Source organism: Chelonia mydas, chromosome 1 (assembly GCF_015237465.2).
Source record: "Chelonia mydas isolate rCheMyd1 chromosome 1, rCheMyd1.pri.v2, whole genome shotgun sequence".
Classification (NCBI taxonomy): domain Eukaryota; kingdom Metazoa; phylum Chordata; order Testudines; family Cheloniidae; genus Chelonia; species Chelonia mydas.
In genome coordinates, this window is record NC_057849.1 from 168,912,146 (window position 1) to 168,929,082 (window position 16,937).

The following is a 16,937-nucleotide window of genomic DNA, read 5'->3' on the forward strand; positions in this document are numbered from 1 at the left end:
TAAACTTGCTGTATGTCACATGCAAGAAGCCTTTTCAGACCAGAAAAGCTTTTACTTTCTTTTTAAGACGGCTGTATGTCTGAGTCCATTTACAAAAGTTTTTTCAATAGTTGTAATGTTTATTTCTTTTATTGCATTGGAAAGTGTCCTAGCAGTACATAATGTTGTCCTTCTGTAAAGTGCTGTATGATAACTTGGTCTTATACTATGTGAGTGATTGCTTTTCTTCCAGAGGTGAACGAGGATGTTCAAACACAAGACTTGTTTGTTACTGAGCTAGCCCATGAAACACCTCAAAGAAATGCCCTCTTTGGTCTGAGATTATTAAGAAATAGAGTGTCCCTCAACAGAAAAAACTGAATTCTGGTAGATTCATTAAAGGAGCATTGTCAGGTCCAGTCTGGTCCAAATTTTTATCATGTCAAAACAAATTTTACAAAGCTAACTTTCTACTCTGTTCTCGTCGCTGCAGCATCTTTTGCTGCCTTAATCGCATAACTAACTTCTGCCACATGTGGTTCATTCTGTCTCTTCAGCAGAATTATTGCTATGATGATTTTTTTAAAATTCCAGTAAAAGACTATTTTTTGTTTAACAAAAGATTATTCTCCTACAGTGAATGAAACCCAAAGACTGCAGTACTGTGCTAAAGCACAATTCAGGAAAGCATTTTTAACAAGAAGAGCACTTAAATGTGTGTATAACTCCAAGCATCTGCTTCAGTGAGACTCTGGCTATGCCTGCCCTTACAGTGTCGTGAAAAGTGTACACTATATGTGTAGCTACATGCCTCAGTGAAAGGCTCCCCTTCAGTGTGAAAGACGTACCCTTCAATGGGTCTTAAGCACATGCTCACAGTTACACGTGTTTAAGTGCTGTCCTGAACAGGGATGGACTTACACATGTGCATATGTGTTTTCCTGTGCCAGGAGGATCCAATTCCATGCCATCCCAAATGTGAAACTGACCAGTCTCTAAATAGAAAAAAGAAATTATATTTTATTGTGCTTTCAAGTTTTATTATAGTGTCATTAGTAACACAGTTGAGGAAATTGTTCTTGTCAGAATATCTGACAGTGTTCTCCTAAGTAGCACTCAATCATTCATGAAAGAAGCCATCCATTCTCCCCTACCTGCATCTTTTAACCATGAGTAAAAGGTTTGAGAGCCACGAAAGCATGGAATATAAGAGCAGAACTGAAAAGGACAGAAAAGCTAAGGCTGGCTATACAGCTGCCATACAATAGAAACAGAATATTAATAATAGAAAGTGGTTTTGCGTTTTCTTTTTGGCTATAGATGAGGGGAAGGCTTGTCTTGTGGTTAAGGCACTGACTTAGATGCAGGATATTTGGGTTCAATTTCTGGCTGGGCTACAAACTTACTCTATTACTTTGTCAAGTCATCTAATTTCTCTGACGCCAGATCATGGGGTTGTTAAGCAGTGTTTTAAACAATTTTTTTGAAAAGTTAGGCACATGCTTATACGTTGCTGAATCTGGGCCTCTGGGCCTCAGTTTCTCATCTGTGCAATGAAGATAATAATACTTTCCCCTTTGTCTGCCTTGTCTATTTGGGCCCTGTTCCTGCAAACACGGAGATGCTTAATTTTGCATATGTTGATAGTCTCATTGATTTATTAAGTCAGCACATGCTTCAGTGTTTGCAGGATCAGAGCCTGGCTGGGAGGTGGTGGATGCAGCTGTACTGCTGGCTAAGTCTATGGCTGTTCCTAAGTATGAGCTCCAGACATGGTCATTCGTAGTGGGGTAGCAGCAATGCTTAGGATCCAGTGGGGCTTAGGATGCTGACCTTTAGGTGCCAATAGGCCAAAAAGCAGGGATCACAGGCACCAGGGGTTAGGCAGCAGCTTAGCGGCAGGTTTGAAAATGCCTGTGATGCCTAACTTGGAGACTTAGACACCTATCTGCCTCTTTAGGTACCTAAGTACTGTACTTTTAAAAATCTGTCCCTATGCTCTTTGGGACAGGGCTATTTCTTATCATGCGCCTAGCACACAAAGGGGTCCCATTCTTGGTGTTACTGTAATAATACTAAGCTATGCTATATTTGAGATAAAAGGAGTATCGTACACTGTAAGTTTACTGGGACATTTCTTAAATCATGTATCTTATTTTTTGGCAATACCCACACAATTTTGGTTTGTTTCAAAAATACTGTAAGGCTTTAAAATGTTCTGAAAAGGTGAATGTCCTTGAATTAATCCTGCCTACAGAATCAGCCCCTCACTAGCTGATAGACACTTAGCAAAAAAGTAAATGTAAAATGCACCACTTCATGAAAGTAAAAGTATCTTTACTATTAATATACAAATGGTGAAGAGTGACAAATAATTGATATACTTTAAGCCATACTTTCTATGTCTTTCATAAATACAAAACTTCAGCATTTGCAGTATTATTAATTATTATTATTATTATTTTTACAGTTTAGATATATATATACAGCATTTCATAGGGACATAAGATTTTGAAACAATAAACAAACTAGCCCCAGTGGTAGCTAACTCATCAATATATAATTCAGATGGTATATACCATAAGTGGGCTGTTGACAACGTGTGGAATAACAAAAACAATATATGGTATCCCTTAGCTTATACTGTACACAGCATACAAAATACATACCAAGTGCTCATTGTAGCAGGAAAGCTATTTTTTTTAAAGTCTTCTCTAAATAATTTACATATTTGTAGCGAGAACTCTATACCATGAGCAATAACATTTCCTGAAGGAGTAAACTGTTTTGTTTTATTTTTTGTACTGACTTATATACATTCTGAGGGGTTATTCTCCCCCACTCCCACCCATAGTTTTCTTTATTTTTTAAATATAGCCTAATTACATGGCAAAATTATAGGGTCTATCTGAGTTAATGTTCTCCCTTCGGTAGCTTTCAGAGTTCAAAAATCCCCTGATTCGGGCTAACCTCTTCAGCGGTCTCTTCTGGTTTAGCAGCTCAGTTTCTCTGCCACCACCCTATCTTGCTGCAACCTCACATCTTAGCAGCTGCTCCCTCTTCTAGATTGATCAATCCTTTACACCAGCTGCCTCTTTTTCTGGCTTTCCTTATTTTTGTCAGCTTTCTTGCACTGCATCAGGTCATCCTGCCATGTCTCCAATCCCAACTGTGATTTAAAATCTGCCAATACAAATTTGGCAGACCATATTTATTTCATTATCTTGGGCTAGAAAAGGCAAATCCGAGTTTGAAATTCAAACAGCATTGGGTTCACAATATTTTTTAAGAGGAAAGATACATTGGTAAACTACAATCTTTAAAGGGCCTGATCCAAAGCCCATTGAAGTAAGTGGAAAGACTCCAGTTTGTATCAAGCCCAATCCAATCTTCTATCAATTGCTCATTTACATGTATGGTAGAAATTCTGCAAATCCTTTAAAACTTGGTGGTTTTCCAAAAGCAATCAATTTGATTAGGTGCTTCCTTAAAATTATATTAATATCTGAAAAATGTTGCAGTGAAGTGTGAAGGGACTTTTTTTACAGGACTGTTAAAAAAACAAAAACAAAACAGAAATATTGACTTAACCATGGTAGTTTTCCACTTAGCACTGCTGCCGTCTGCAGCAAACCAAATTGAGTTTAAACCTCCCCCCAGAATACGTCTTTTACCTTTATGACAAAGTCAGGTAATCACCATTTGTTACTTAGAGAGAAACATTTATTCATCTCCTTACGAACTTTGAAAACATGCTAAGGAATGGGATAAAATTGTGATGCAATTTTGAGATCAGTATTAAACCCTAATAAGGAAAAAATTCCCTATGAAGAGAGCCAGTATAAGGCTGATATACCACAAGTCCCATGTGTGTCCTAATGGTATGTCTACACTGTAATTAGATACCTGTGACTGGCCTGTGCTAGCTGACTCCGGCTCACAGGGCTCTGGCTAAGCAGCTTGCGGTGTAGACATTCGAGCTTGAGCTGCAGCCCGAGTTCTGGGACCCTTCCCCTTCCCAGGGTCCTAGAGTCCAGACTCCAGCTCAAGCCCGAACAAGGGAAGACTGGGAGGGGGACATGATAACAGTTTTCAAGAACATAAAAGATTGTTACGAGGAGGAGCAAGAAAAATTGTTCTCCTTAACCTCTGACAAGGAAAAGAAGTAATGGGCTTAAATTGCAGCAAGGGCAGTTTAGGTTGGACATTAGGAAAAACTGTCTCTCAAGGAGGTTAAGCACTGGAATAAATTGCCTAGTGAGGATGTGGAATCACCATCATTGGAGATTTTTAAAAGCAGGTTAGACAAACACCTGCCAGGGTTGGCCTAGATAATACTCAGTCCTGCCATGAGTGCAGGGAACTGGACTAGATGACCTCTAGAGGTCCCTTCCAGTCCTATGATTCTATGATCTACACAGCCATTAAACAGTCCCTTACCCCAAGTCCTGCAAGCCTGAGTCAGCTGGCATGGGCCAGCCATGGGAACTTTTATTTGCAGTTTAGACATAGCCTCACTTCTGATTCTCCAAGGTGATTCAAGTGGGAAGAGCCATGAACACATGTAGAGCCCGTTGAAATCAATAGATAAAATCCTGGCCCCCACTGAAGTCAACTGGATTTTTATCATTAACGTCAATAAAGCCAAGATTTAACTCAATGGGTTTCTATACAGGGATTCCCCTCCACATCCCTGACGGTCAACTTGCAATATTTGTGTCTGTGGGCTCATACGGTACATAGGCCTGGTTGTGGTTTTCTACACAAGAGTGAATTTCACCCAATACCTGTAGAAAATACTCTAAATAAATAAGTTATTTTCAGAGACAGCTATAACAGAGACAGTGAAGCCATGAATATTTCCGCAGGTAACATTCACAATGGTTTTACTCAAAGTAAAATGGTGGGGAAAGATTCCAGGGTTCCTTTCAGATCTGAAAGGGGCTGTTAACATTTTAGAGGGAAAGGGAGGACTAATAACAGTGTGGAGGATCCCTAGATGAATCTCAAAAAAGCTTCAACTTGAGGCATTTGGTCCGAGTACCCCCACACAAGGCAATGCCTTCCCCTACCTAAATCCTGAACACACTATTCTCTACCTACCGCAAAAGCATTTAACAATGGCTCCAGCAAATTAGAACAAAAGTGCTACCTCTCCAAATCTTTTACAGGTTTGGGGTTTTAAATATTAAAGTGAATTGAAAAATATGATTGCCAGCTTAACTTAGATACATTTTACATTTCTGAGGAGGAAATTATATCAATGTAAAAATTTCAAATCTTCTAAACAGGATTAGTAGGCAAATTATTGAAGGAGATTTGTTTTTTGTTGTTTTTTTTTAATAAAGCAGAGTGGCATGCTATTCAAAGGCACAAATACATCTTGATTATCTGCTCTGAGAAATGGAAAAAATGACATGATTGTAATATTACCATTCAATGATTGGCACTTAAATGAATAAGGACTTGATCGATTTCATTACCATCATGAAAAGAAAGCCACTTTTCAGATAAACATCAGTTCAAAGATTGAAGATGTCAAGTGAAATTTACTATGCCGTGAACTGTTGTCAAAACAGCCTGTCTACATGACTGTCGTATGCTAAAGTTGTACATATCTATGAAGAAGATAAAAACTAGGCCCTGATCCCACAAACTGTTCCAAGCAAGTAGAACCTTCTGCCTATGCACATCCCCACTGAAGTCAATGGGGTGCTGCATGGGTGAAGGGTCTGCCCACCCTGCAAAATAGCTTTCAAGATTAGGGCCTAAATAAATTAAGCTTTATCACATCAGGTATTAGCATCAACAGAATAGTAAATATTTCTGGGGCCCCCACGAAAAACAATAAATCATTGGTGAGGGGGAAGGAACAACAAAAATACTCTCCATAATATATTTTTAGAATAAATTGCAAAAATATAATCGCAAATAATTTTTAAAAAAATATTGTGGTAAATCAAAATGCATCTCCTACTTAAAAAAAATCTAAGCAGTTTTCACTCTTTTTCTCTTTATCTGTTGTTGAATAGAGATTGTCTTTGCCATGTTTCATGTAATCTGCCAAGAACTGTCAAAAATTTAAGAGACTTCTTGGCCTCCTTCCCCAAACTAAAACAGTGTAACAATTCAGGTTACTTTTACCAATAGTTATATTCAGTCAACTCTTCTGACATTTCATACTAACACTTAAAATTACTTTCAGACAGTAAAAGTGACATTTATACAGATATGTTTTCAGTCTATAATAAGAAAGAAAAACAAAGAAAGGCTGTTATTCCAGTTCTACACATATCTTACAATTTAAACTACAAGCTGCCCTCATTTGGAAACATTAGCAAAGAGAGATATTTCAGCACATTCTTTCATAATGTAAAAAAACAGTTATAGGTTTGCCCTTCTCCTGCATGGCATCGATGACGAGAGCAAGAGAAAACCTATTAATCTTCAAATCAAAGAGTACACTTGGAATAGTCTATCACTAATTTAGCTCCATCTGATTCTCAGACCATCACACAGCACCCCGGGCAAGAGACATAACTTCAGGAAAAATAAATACTTCTGGGAATACCAGTTGATTTGTAATGTAGTGTACTCAGACATGCTTTAGCTCCTATTAATATACCGAACAACAAAATATATTTGTAGGGTGGGTTTTTGTTTTTGTGTTAATTTTTAAAGAGTTGTACAATCCTAGTAATAATAAACATGCTGTATAGAACTTTTAGATTTTCAAATCCCTTTGCACTTGTTTTCCCCCCTTACTTCTCTCCCTGCAATTTAGATCCATACCCAAGCAAAAATTGCCTTCACAGATGAAGAACCAAGGAAACACCCTGGGGTTTGCAGCCACGGAAGCCACTAACAAGATTCAGGGGGAATCCCTTGGCAAGCAACTATAGTCTGGCCTGGATTCTGCCACCCTTGCTTACAGTGCAAATGTACCTTATTGTGTGAATCATCCCATTTGTTTCACACTGGATTATTTGTATAGTGAGGTTTTCCTTAGCATAAGTGAGAGTGACGGGATCTGGCACTCTAATGGCAGAAGCATGAAGGGAATGGAATTCCCTACTTCCTTGATGAGCCTGGAGAAACTACTGTTGGGGAAGGTGACAGTGTAGAAGGTGGAATACACAAATGACTGTCCCACCAAGAAGATTAACTGACTATTTTTCTCCCTGCTCCATCCCTCGATGCTTGAGCCCCACCAGCCTACTCTTCTACAATTGCTTGAACAGTGTGTTTCCCCTTCCTTTACCTCAAGCTATCTGAATGGTCCAGGATACTGCTTGGTTACACACTCACACAAAAAAGGGCTTCAGTGGAAAGGTCTCTGGCTCTGAGCATTTTTGCCAGTGGGAGAAGCTCCAGCTGCATGTATGCATTCTGTATGGGGAGTGGCTCTGTCAATTACAGATTAGGGGCCAGCCCCACTCACTTTACTAAGGATTCGCACTGACTGCTCAGTTCCAGAAAGACACGAAGGAGAAAATTAGCAGGCTAATTGTGCTGCTACCTGCTCAGTGCATGGGAGCAACAAGGCAGGCTTCTGAGGAGCCACCCCTTCAGCTTACCTTGACCCAGAGGCATTGGCTGAGCATTATAAGTAACAGACTTGCAGCAGAATCATAGATCATCTTTCACAGCCTCCGTATTCCAGTGCTACCTCCACTACCCCATTATTGTCTCATGATTCTGTTTAACCTATTTCCCCAACCATACCGGCCGTCTGCCCTGATATCTTGACTCATTGTGCATTCTTCCCTAGGTGATGGCCAAGAAGGATTTAAAAAAAAAATCACAAAATTGTTGGGTTCTTCTTGACTAATATGTCAATTTTAGAAGCAACCCAAGGAAAGGAAGCCAGGGACCATGAATTTCAGCACATCTGCAGCAAGAGCTCCATTAAACACATTAGTGTTTAGATGAGTTGGGACACTAAATAATAATTCTCCCAACTTACAGGTAATTTCCCACAATTCTTTTTATCGTAGTTGAACTACAAAGTCATCTGCCTTGCCACGACGACCCCATATCAATTAAAAGTTACATGATCTTCTCCTAGACAACCAAAGTACTATGACTATGAACCAAATTTAGATGTAGGTTACGTGGGTGTCACTCCACTGAGTAGAGTTAAACCTTCATATAACAGATCTGTATTCAGTTATGGAGCAGTTCTACCATGGGATGATCCACAACTTGCCCCTGAAGAGCAGATATTTTAGTTAGTGGTCATTTGTTGACTATGTCTGCCTCTTCCAAAGTCAAGGCTTGATTAGTATAGAAGATGATGGATACTGAGGGCTGGACTGGGCACAAAATGTTATTCCTCCAATTGGTAATAATGAAAAATCAATTGTCAGTAGAGGAGGATTAATTTTTCACCAAAGGAAGAAGATTATCTGATCATAATAGTTCATAGCTGTCACTACCAGCATAAGTAAAAGTGATTGTCTTGGAGACTGTGGACCTTAAAAATATTTAGACTATTGGATACCACAAATTTAATAATTTTATAATGTTCTTAACCATTTAGTCTAAGTTCTTCTCTTCCTCCTTTCTTGATGTGTTTTTTTATAATACAAAGGATATGCAATTATTATTCCTATGCTACAAAACAAGTGCTGTGTTAAGGACAACTGTTTAACAACATGCCTACTGGGTTGGGATGAACAACTCCTTTGTTATACTGAAATGCAATACTTTATTCCTTGACTAGGTGGTTAAAACTAAGAAGGACTGATATATATCTATAAGTACATGGAGGCAACTAAGTTGAGCTCATGTTTATTTTAAGATTTCACTTGAAACCAAAAGCTATCATAAATCAGTTTTCTTTTCACACAAAAAAACATGTTTCCACATTTTAGTTCACACATGATCTCCCAAACATTAACACAGAATATCTGAAAACTGAGTAGCCTTTCAGAGTCAAACACTCATATAGTTTAGACGAGACCAATTTTTTTTCTGCAAAATATTCAACCAGTTTTGTTTTAAATCTGTACATCATGTTTATTACCCTTGTACTATATTTAAAAACCAATGTGCAGGTCTGTCACCATCTAATAGTCAGTCTTTCTATTTTGTGTCAAATGATAAAATACAGCCAAGGTGGCTATTCAACTTTTGCCAGCCCTCTGTCTCAAGTTTCATACTGAGACTGATGTTTCCCCCCTTCTTCTTTTAAAGGCCACCTAAACCTTTTGTTCTATTACCAGTGGAAACAAATACAGGAGTATATGGCACTTTCTTTCATGTGTTTAGCTTGCACTGTAGGATGTGGAGCTATTTGTTGTATTTCTGTGGCTGGGGGTAGCTTGGTAAAAGTGGTTTTATAAATAGATCACCTTTGTAATGTAATAAATTACAGTACTTTTTCTGCAGATTCAAATTGATACCAAGGGACTGTGGTCAGCAAGGTCTACATACTAAAACATTAACAAAACAAAATAGAGAGGTACTGTAGACAGAAGTAGTTTGATCATATGTACACGTGTACTAACTATTCCAAGCTTAAGTTGCCCAAGAAATTAAGGTCAGCTGTAGAGTTTTGGTCACAGGGTTACTCCAATCCAAATACTTTTTTTCAGACAGCTGTAGTCATCTTTTTATGCTTTGCTATCATCTTCTTTTGACTGGATGATGTCATTAGAAACTTTGATTTCTATAGTTTCTGGATTTAAAGCTTCTTTCCCATTTTCTTCTTTTAGTGGCAGTTTCCTGTGAGAAATGAGAAAAAGCCATGATTTACTTAAAATAATGCACCGAACTGTTTTTTTTAAAGAACAATTATATCCGTTATCTGTAGAGTTATATACATATAAAGAACTAAATTATAAGCACCAAACTGTTTTTTACAGAAAATATAAGTGCAGTATCTATTCATATAAAGCCTCTAAGGGCTAAATTGTGGAGGCTGCTCCCTGCAACACACTGCAATGCAGGTAGCTAGTTCATGTGGACACAGGCACTGACTTTACAATGTGCCGGGGGGTGCTCACCCCTGGGTCTGCTCCAGCCACCGCCCCCACTCCACCAAGGCCTCACCCCACCCACCTCTTCCCACCCCTGCCCTGCCCCACCCCACCTCTTCCTTCCCTGTCCCGCCCCCTCCCCTGAGCGCATTGCATCCTTGCACCCGCCCCCTCCCCCCGCAGAGCCTCCTGCGTGCTGCGAAATAGCTGATTGCAGTGGGCGGGAGGTTCAGGGAGGGAGTAGGAGGCACTGAGCTGCTTGTTGGTGGGCACGAGACGCAGGGGAGGGAGGTTCTGATGGGGGGCTGCCGGTGGTTGCTCAGCACCCACCATTTTTTTCCTATGGGTGTTCCAGCCCGAAGTCGGCACCTATGCAGGTGGATAAAGGAGTGCACTGTTATTTCCCTGTGTGGTAGCCTGAGACAGGTATGAATCTGATCCCGTACAACCAGTGGATTAAGATATTCCTCATTAATCCAAACAAAGATCCAGAAATAAGTTGTGCATTTGTTAAAAAAAAACCAATATTCTTAGATGTATATAGAAGTCTTTCATGCCCTTGCATCCAGAGAGTGAAATCCTGGCCCCGTTGAAGTCAATAGCAAAATTTGCATTGACTTCAGTAGGGTCAGGATCTCACCTATTGCAAGAAGAGAGCAAGTGTAAAAAGATCTGACAGTTTATTTAGGAAGTTTCAGAAAATGGAAGGAAACACCAGAAAGCTGACCAAGGCCCTGATTCAGCAAAGCACTTAAGCAAATGCTCAACGGGACCGAAACACATGCTTAAGTGCTTTTCTGAAAAGGGGCAGACCTAGATCAAACATTTTTGCTGAATCAGGGCCTAAATCAAACTTGATTTTATAGAAGAATTAGATTTATCCTGGGCGGGTTGATCTTGTGACTGATAATGTATGCTATATTAAAAAGCGAAATGGAAACTTGAGTCATCATTACAAGTCAGTTCATTATATCAAGCTTGTTTTAATTAACAGTATCTCTTCAGGATGACTGACTACTCACATCTTCAAGCACAAAACACAAACACATTGATCATCTTCACTTCTCCCATTGATGAAAGCCATTTTTATTTGAAAGCTAGGCATGTAGACCTTCAGGATGGGATTTTCCAAAACATTCACTGCTGACTTAACAATGCATTGGAGTTGCTTCACTAGTGATTCCAATGGAGTAAGAGTTCGGAAAATGCTAAACAATATTTAAATTCCTTTCCTTAATCTACAGAAAAGATTTTTTTTTTTTTAAACGGAGAACATGAGACATCTGATTTTATTCAAGAAAATTGCTAAACTCTTTAGTCTAGAGTGCATTGTTCTAGGGGCATCAAGGTAATGTTCAAAGCCTGTTTGAAGACCCTCTTAGGAAAACCTTATAATCACAGTATCTAATATTAATAAAGAAAACTAACCCCCCAGTCCCTGGTTTTATGAAATTTAGACTTGCTGAATGAACAAGAAAAAAACAATTTATCAAAAGGTTAAACAAATGAGCACAAACTACCTGAAAGACAATAAAGACAAGACAAGGAGGGGATTTGTGACTTTGAAGATGAAAATCTAAAATAATTTTTGAGAAGCTGAAGGAAAGGAAATGCCTCAAAACACAAGTGATTGGGCAACAGACAGATGGATTAGGTGAGAAATTAAATAGAAGCTGATTATGCACAAGTAGTAGACTTGGAGCAGGTCACTAACAATTTCAAACTACTTCAAATAGAAAAGTTCCTGTGACACCATGAATGTAGGAAAATGAACTCCAGATAGCCACGTTTTTAAAGATCGGTGTGAGAAGATTGAAGAATGGCTTTAATTACAAAGGAGAAAGAAAGAAACAGAACACTTGACAAATCTAAACAAGCTTAACAAGCTTGTTTTTTAGGTTTGATATATACTTTAAAAAAAACCACAACTCCAGTTGTAGTCAGTTTAATAAAAAATAAAATCTCACAAGATATTGACAACGTTTAATTTTATTTTAAGTGAAGGCAATATTTTTTGTTGGTTTGGAGTTTTCCTGTATCCCTTAAATTACATTCAAATGTTAATTTGTATTTGCCAGAATTAATATTTTTCCCATTTGAATTCAAATGCTTTTACTTGAATTAACGTGAGACTGAAAAGTAGAAAGCAATTGTTAACTTGTTTTCTGGGCTTGCAACCTACTGTGATGACAAAAAGCCCATGGCTCTCTGTAATAATTTTTCGGTTTCCTTAGATAACTAAATAATGCTACCTGCGTAACAGTCATAAAAAGACTCATTTACTTCACTGGGCTTTGGATCAGGCCTTAACTTTGTAATTCCAAAGGTATTACCAATACTAGGGAGATAGAATTACAGAACAATAGTTTTCAACTATTTCAGGACTGTAACCCATCCATCACAAATGACCCATTGGTATGACAAATTATATTCCAATATTAATATACACACAATGGTCATGTTGCATGTGTTACTGCATTCATATTACAAAAATAAAATGAAGTACACTTCACTTTTCACAAAGTAACTACAATTGTAACATTTAATTGGTTAGTTCTTGAATTAGAGAGAAGTTTGCGCTTGCTTATTTTTGAATATTTCAGAAAGGTTTTAAAAAGGTCCCTCGCCAAAGGCTCTTAAGAAAAGTAAGCAGCCAGAGGATAAGAGGAAAGGTCCTCTCATGGATGAGTAAATGGTTAAAAGACAGGAAACAAAGGGTAGGAATAAATGGTCCCTTTTCACAGTGTAGAGAGGTAAATAGTGGGTCTCCCAAAGATCTGTACTAGGACCTGTGCTGTTTAACATAATCATAAAAGATCTGGAAAATGGGTTCAACACTGAGATGGCAAAGTTTGCAGATGATACAAAATTGCTCAAGACAGTTAAGTCCAAAGCTAACTATGAAGAGTTATAAAGGGGTTACAAAAAATGGATGACTGGGCAGCAAAATGGCAGAAGAAATTCAGTGTTGATAAATGCAAAGTAATGCGCATTGAAAAATATAAATACCAACTATACCTACAGAAAGATGGTGTCTAAATTAGCTGTTACCACTCAAGAAAGAGATCTTGGAGTCATTGTAGATAGTTCTCTGAAAACATGAGAACAATGTGTATTAGCAGTAAAAAATGCTAACAGAATGTTATGAACCGTTAGGAATAGGATAGATAAGAAGACTGTAAATATCATAATGCTTTATATCCATGATATTGAATATTGTATGCAGTTCTGCATGCAGTTCACCCCATCTCAAAAAAGATATTAGAATTGGAAAAAAGTACAGATTGGGGCAACAAGAATTATTAGGGATATTGAACAGCTTCCCTGTGAGGAGAAATTTAAAAGAATGGAACTGTTCAGCTTGGAAAAAATACAACAAGGGGGGGATAGGATAGAAGTCTATAAAATCATCATGGGTGTGGAGAAAGTGAATAAGAAAGTGTTATTTACCACTTCACATAACACAAGAACCAGGGGTCATCTGATGAAATTAATAGGCAGCAGGTTTAAAACAAAGAAAAGGAAGTACTTCTTCACACAACACACAGTCAACCTGTAAAACTCATTGCCAGGGAATATTGTGAGAGCCAAAAGTACAATTTGGTTTAAACAAGAATTAGGTAAATTCATGGAGGCGAGGTTCATCAATGACTATTAGCCAAGCTGCTCAGGGATGCAACCCCATGCTCTGGGTATCCCTAAGCCTCTGACTGCAAGGAGCTGGGATGGGACAACAGGTGATGTGTCACTCAATAATTGCCCTGTTCTGTTAATTCCCTTTGAAACATCTGGCACTGGTCACTGTCGGAAGACAGGATACTGGGCTAAATGGACCATTGGTTTGACCCAGTATGGCCATTGTTATGTCTTTATCCTGGTGGTGCATAACTGAATTAAGAGTCAGCTGTGACCTATTTTCAAATCTCAAACCTATTCAAATACCATGGCTTAATAACTTTTCATGTGACTGATGACAATACTAGCTCACAAAGACATATGATTGTGTGTAGAAGTATGTAGTTCCTTACCTTATTAGTGAGAGAGGTCAACCTCGGCACAACTCTAATATCAACCAATGGAAGACAGTGCAACTGGGTTTTTACGGCTGGTATCACATATTAAATTCAATAAATTTGGTCTCAAATCCCATGAGGATATCAGGATCTGCAATATCTCAATGCTAACTGTGCTCAAACCTTTCTTATCCCTCTCACTGTGTACAAAGTATTCTACAAATTTTAATTTCATCTTGGTTCAATATTCAATTAGGATTTCTTTTGTAGATGACAAATTACATCTTTATAATCTTTGGAAAAAATGATTTCAAGACAGAATGAAACTAGGTTGTGATTCTCGGCCCATTCTCCCCACAAGGTTTTTAAATGTTATTATTTCCCCTCCACCCAGTCAAAAATAGTGAAGCATTTGCCCTACATACTTATATTAAGATCATTCAGGAGAAAACATATCTGCCAAGTACTCTGGCTTTGACAACTAGCTTTTGTCATTCTATAAAGTGATTTAACTAGAACAAGACTGATTTCTTTGTGCAGCCAAAACTCTATTTGCAACACTTTCCTCCTTGAGAACCAGGGTACTTGTGTACAGAGAAGAGTGTAATCTGAGCCTTTTCCATCACCATACACTAGACTTTGAACTGCCTAGCATTAACACTTTTATCCTGGACCCTGCTATGATTGCTTTGTGCTGGTCTGTAGCCACAAAGCGGTTGGAAAGCCTGATTAGCTGACTACCTGAGGATTAGGAAATACCCAGTTAGCGTAGGGCGGATGCATATTTCATGTGCTCTGTGCTGGGTAATAACATGAAAGGACTGCATGTTTTTTAAATTAAAACTGACTCTTTACTGAGATAACTATTTGCAGGGATATTGTAACTGCAGCTAGCATTATAACCATGACTAGGTTCTAGGTGATTCCTCCAAACTCTTCCTTTCTGTAACCTGGGCTCCTTCCTTCAGGTTCCATGCCTGTTGCTACATCTTTTCTTTAAGATTTGTTGTTGTGCTTTTGTGCAAGCACGTGCTGACTTGCTTGGGCCAGAAGTTATTAGTACAGAACGCATCCTAGGGACATGTCCTTTACTGCCAGTCCATTACAGCCTGTTAGGCTTCATAGTCCTTCAAGCTGGTTGGTTTTCAAACCAGTCTCCCACTGGTTTGCGTTACTGCTGTTGGCAGGGAACTTGTTTCCACCCTGATGCTGCTTGCATTCTGTTGGATTGTGTCCTGTTATTCATATACCTCAATTCTTATGACTCTCCTGCATGAAGTGAGCTTATGGCTGAGGCTCTTCTATATCCTTTTTGTCCTGACTGTGGCCCAGTCTCTCTCTGGACGTGCTGGCTGTCTGCTGCTACTCTGCAGTTATCGTCAGTTTTGTGTCCATCGCTGTCCTGAGTCTGTAGCTACCTCATATAATTGGTGTCCCACTGTAGCCTGGACTGTTGCTTTGTGCTATTACTTTGAGTGACTATTGGATGGTTGAACCCAGACCTGCTCATCTGTGCATAGTGGCCTCAGGTCCTTTGCTCCTTTGTAGTAGCAGGTTGCCTGCTTAGCTTATCATTCTCTTAACTGTTTCCGTGTACTGTGATTGTTCCTCCACGTGGCTGCAGCAGGGGACCCCTCATCGGAAGCAGAGTCTTGATTCTCCAACCCATCAGCCTCTGTGCTTGGCAATTATGTTGTCCCTGGGAGTGTGTATTTCAATGATCCAACATTGCCATGTATGGATCCCTTCCTGCCTCTTTGTCTTTGCTATTGGGGTCCTGGCTGTCTTTCTTGAGGACTCTGCTTTCCTATTGGTTTGTGGGTACTCAGGGGGAAGACCTCTTGTGCTCACATTCCCATTTGGTGCTGAATCATTTGAATTCTGCTGCATTATAAGGCATGGTGTCTGGGCCAAGTATGCTCTACCTCACAAAATTCAGTTTTCAGAGTTCTAGTCCTCCAGATAGTCCATTTCTCAGAAACTGGAGTAATAATCTCAAACAATTTCTCTCTACAGTTTCATTCTTTCTGGGATCAGACCCCACCTTTATCAACTGTCCCAGTGTTTCAGGCATTATTCTTTGCAGCAATGGGCTTGTTTAGATCAGTGACTTTCAACCTTTCCAGACTACTGTACCCCTTTCAAGAGTCTGATTGGTCATGTGTACCTCCAAGTTTCACCTCACTTAAATACTTACAAAATCAGACATAAAAATACAAAGGTGTCACAGCACACTATTACTGAAACATTGCTTACTTTCTCATTTTACCATATAATTATAAAATAAATAAATTGGAATATAAATATTGTACTTACATTTCAATGTATTGTATATAGAGAAGTATAAATAAATAATGGTCTATGAAATTTTAGTTTGTATTGACTTCGCTAGTGCCTTTTATGTAGCCTGTTGTAAAACTAGGCAAATATCTAGATGAGCTGTGTACCCCCTGGAAGAGCACTGTGTACCCCAGGGTACACATGCCCCTGGTTGAGAACCACTTGTCTAGATGGAGAGTTAGTGAACAGCAAGCCAGGGTACAAGTTGACATTGCATTAGCTGGCTGTGTGGACCCTGGTACCACACACTGAATGTTCCCTAGTGTGCTTTGATCTATCCTGTTTGATCTACTCCTGTTTGAGGCAGGTCTAGACCAAAGCACAGTATGGTACTTTAACTTTGCAATAGCAGGATCGACATGGTCAGTTAGTGTGCAGCTTACTATGTACTAACTCTCCATCCTTCCCCGCCCCACCCACTGCAATGAGAAAGTAAAAAAACTTTACCCTCATTTCTCATGAAGTCCCCCATGGTCAGCTCTGTATAGACACAATTCCTGCTTCTACAAGTCTAGCCTGAGTCTCTCCAAGCTGCCTGTTAGCTCTGTTTCTAGGCACTGTGTTGTTTACCTGTCAATCACTCTCTTACTTGCTGTGGGTCTCATTAGACTGACTGCCGCCA

The 16,937-nt window shown here is 39.0% G+C and overlaps 1 protein-coding gene across 2 annotated transcripts in view; it reads right to left on the reverse strand.

Moving 5' to 3' along the window:
• Window positions 1-2,299: 2,299 nt before the first annotated feature.
• Window positions 2,300-16,937, reverse strand: part of NCAM2 (neural cell adhesion molecule 2) — a 539,492-nt gene continuing 524,854 nt past the window's right edge. The window contains exon 18 of one of the 2 annotated variants that reach the window (XM_037905715.2): window positions 2,300-9,708. In XM_037905715.2, the coding sequence (XP_037761643.1) occupies window positions 9,597-9,708 (112 nt within the window). In that variant the 3' untranslated portion in view covers window positions 2,300-9,596. The remainder of the gene's footprint in view (window positions 9,709-16,937) is intronic. The other variant, XR_006287979.1, reaches the window with a different exon arrangement.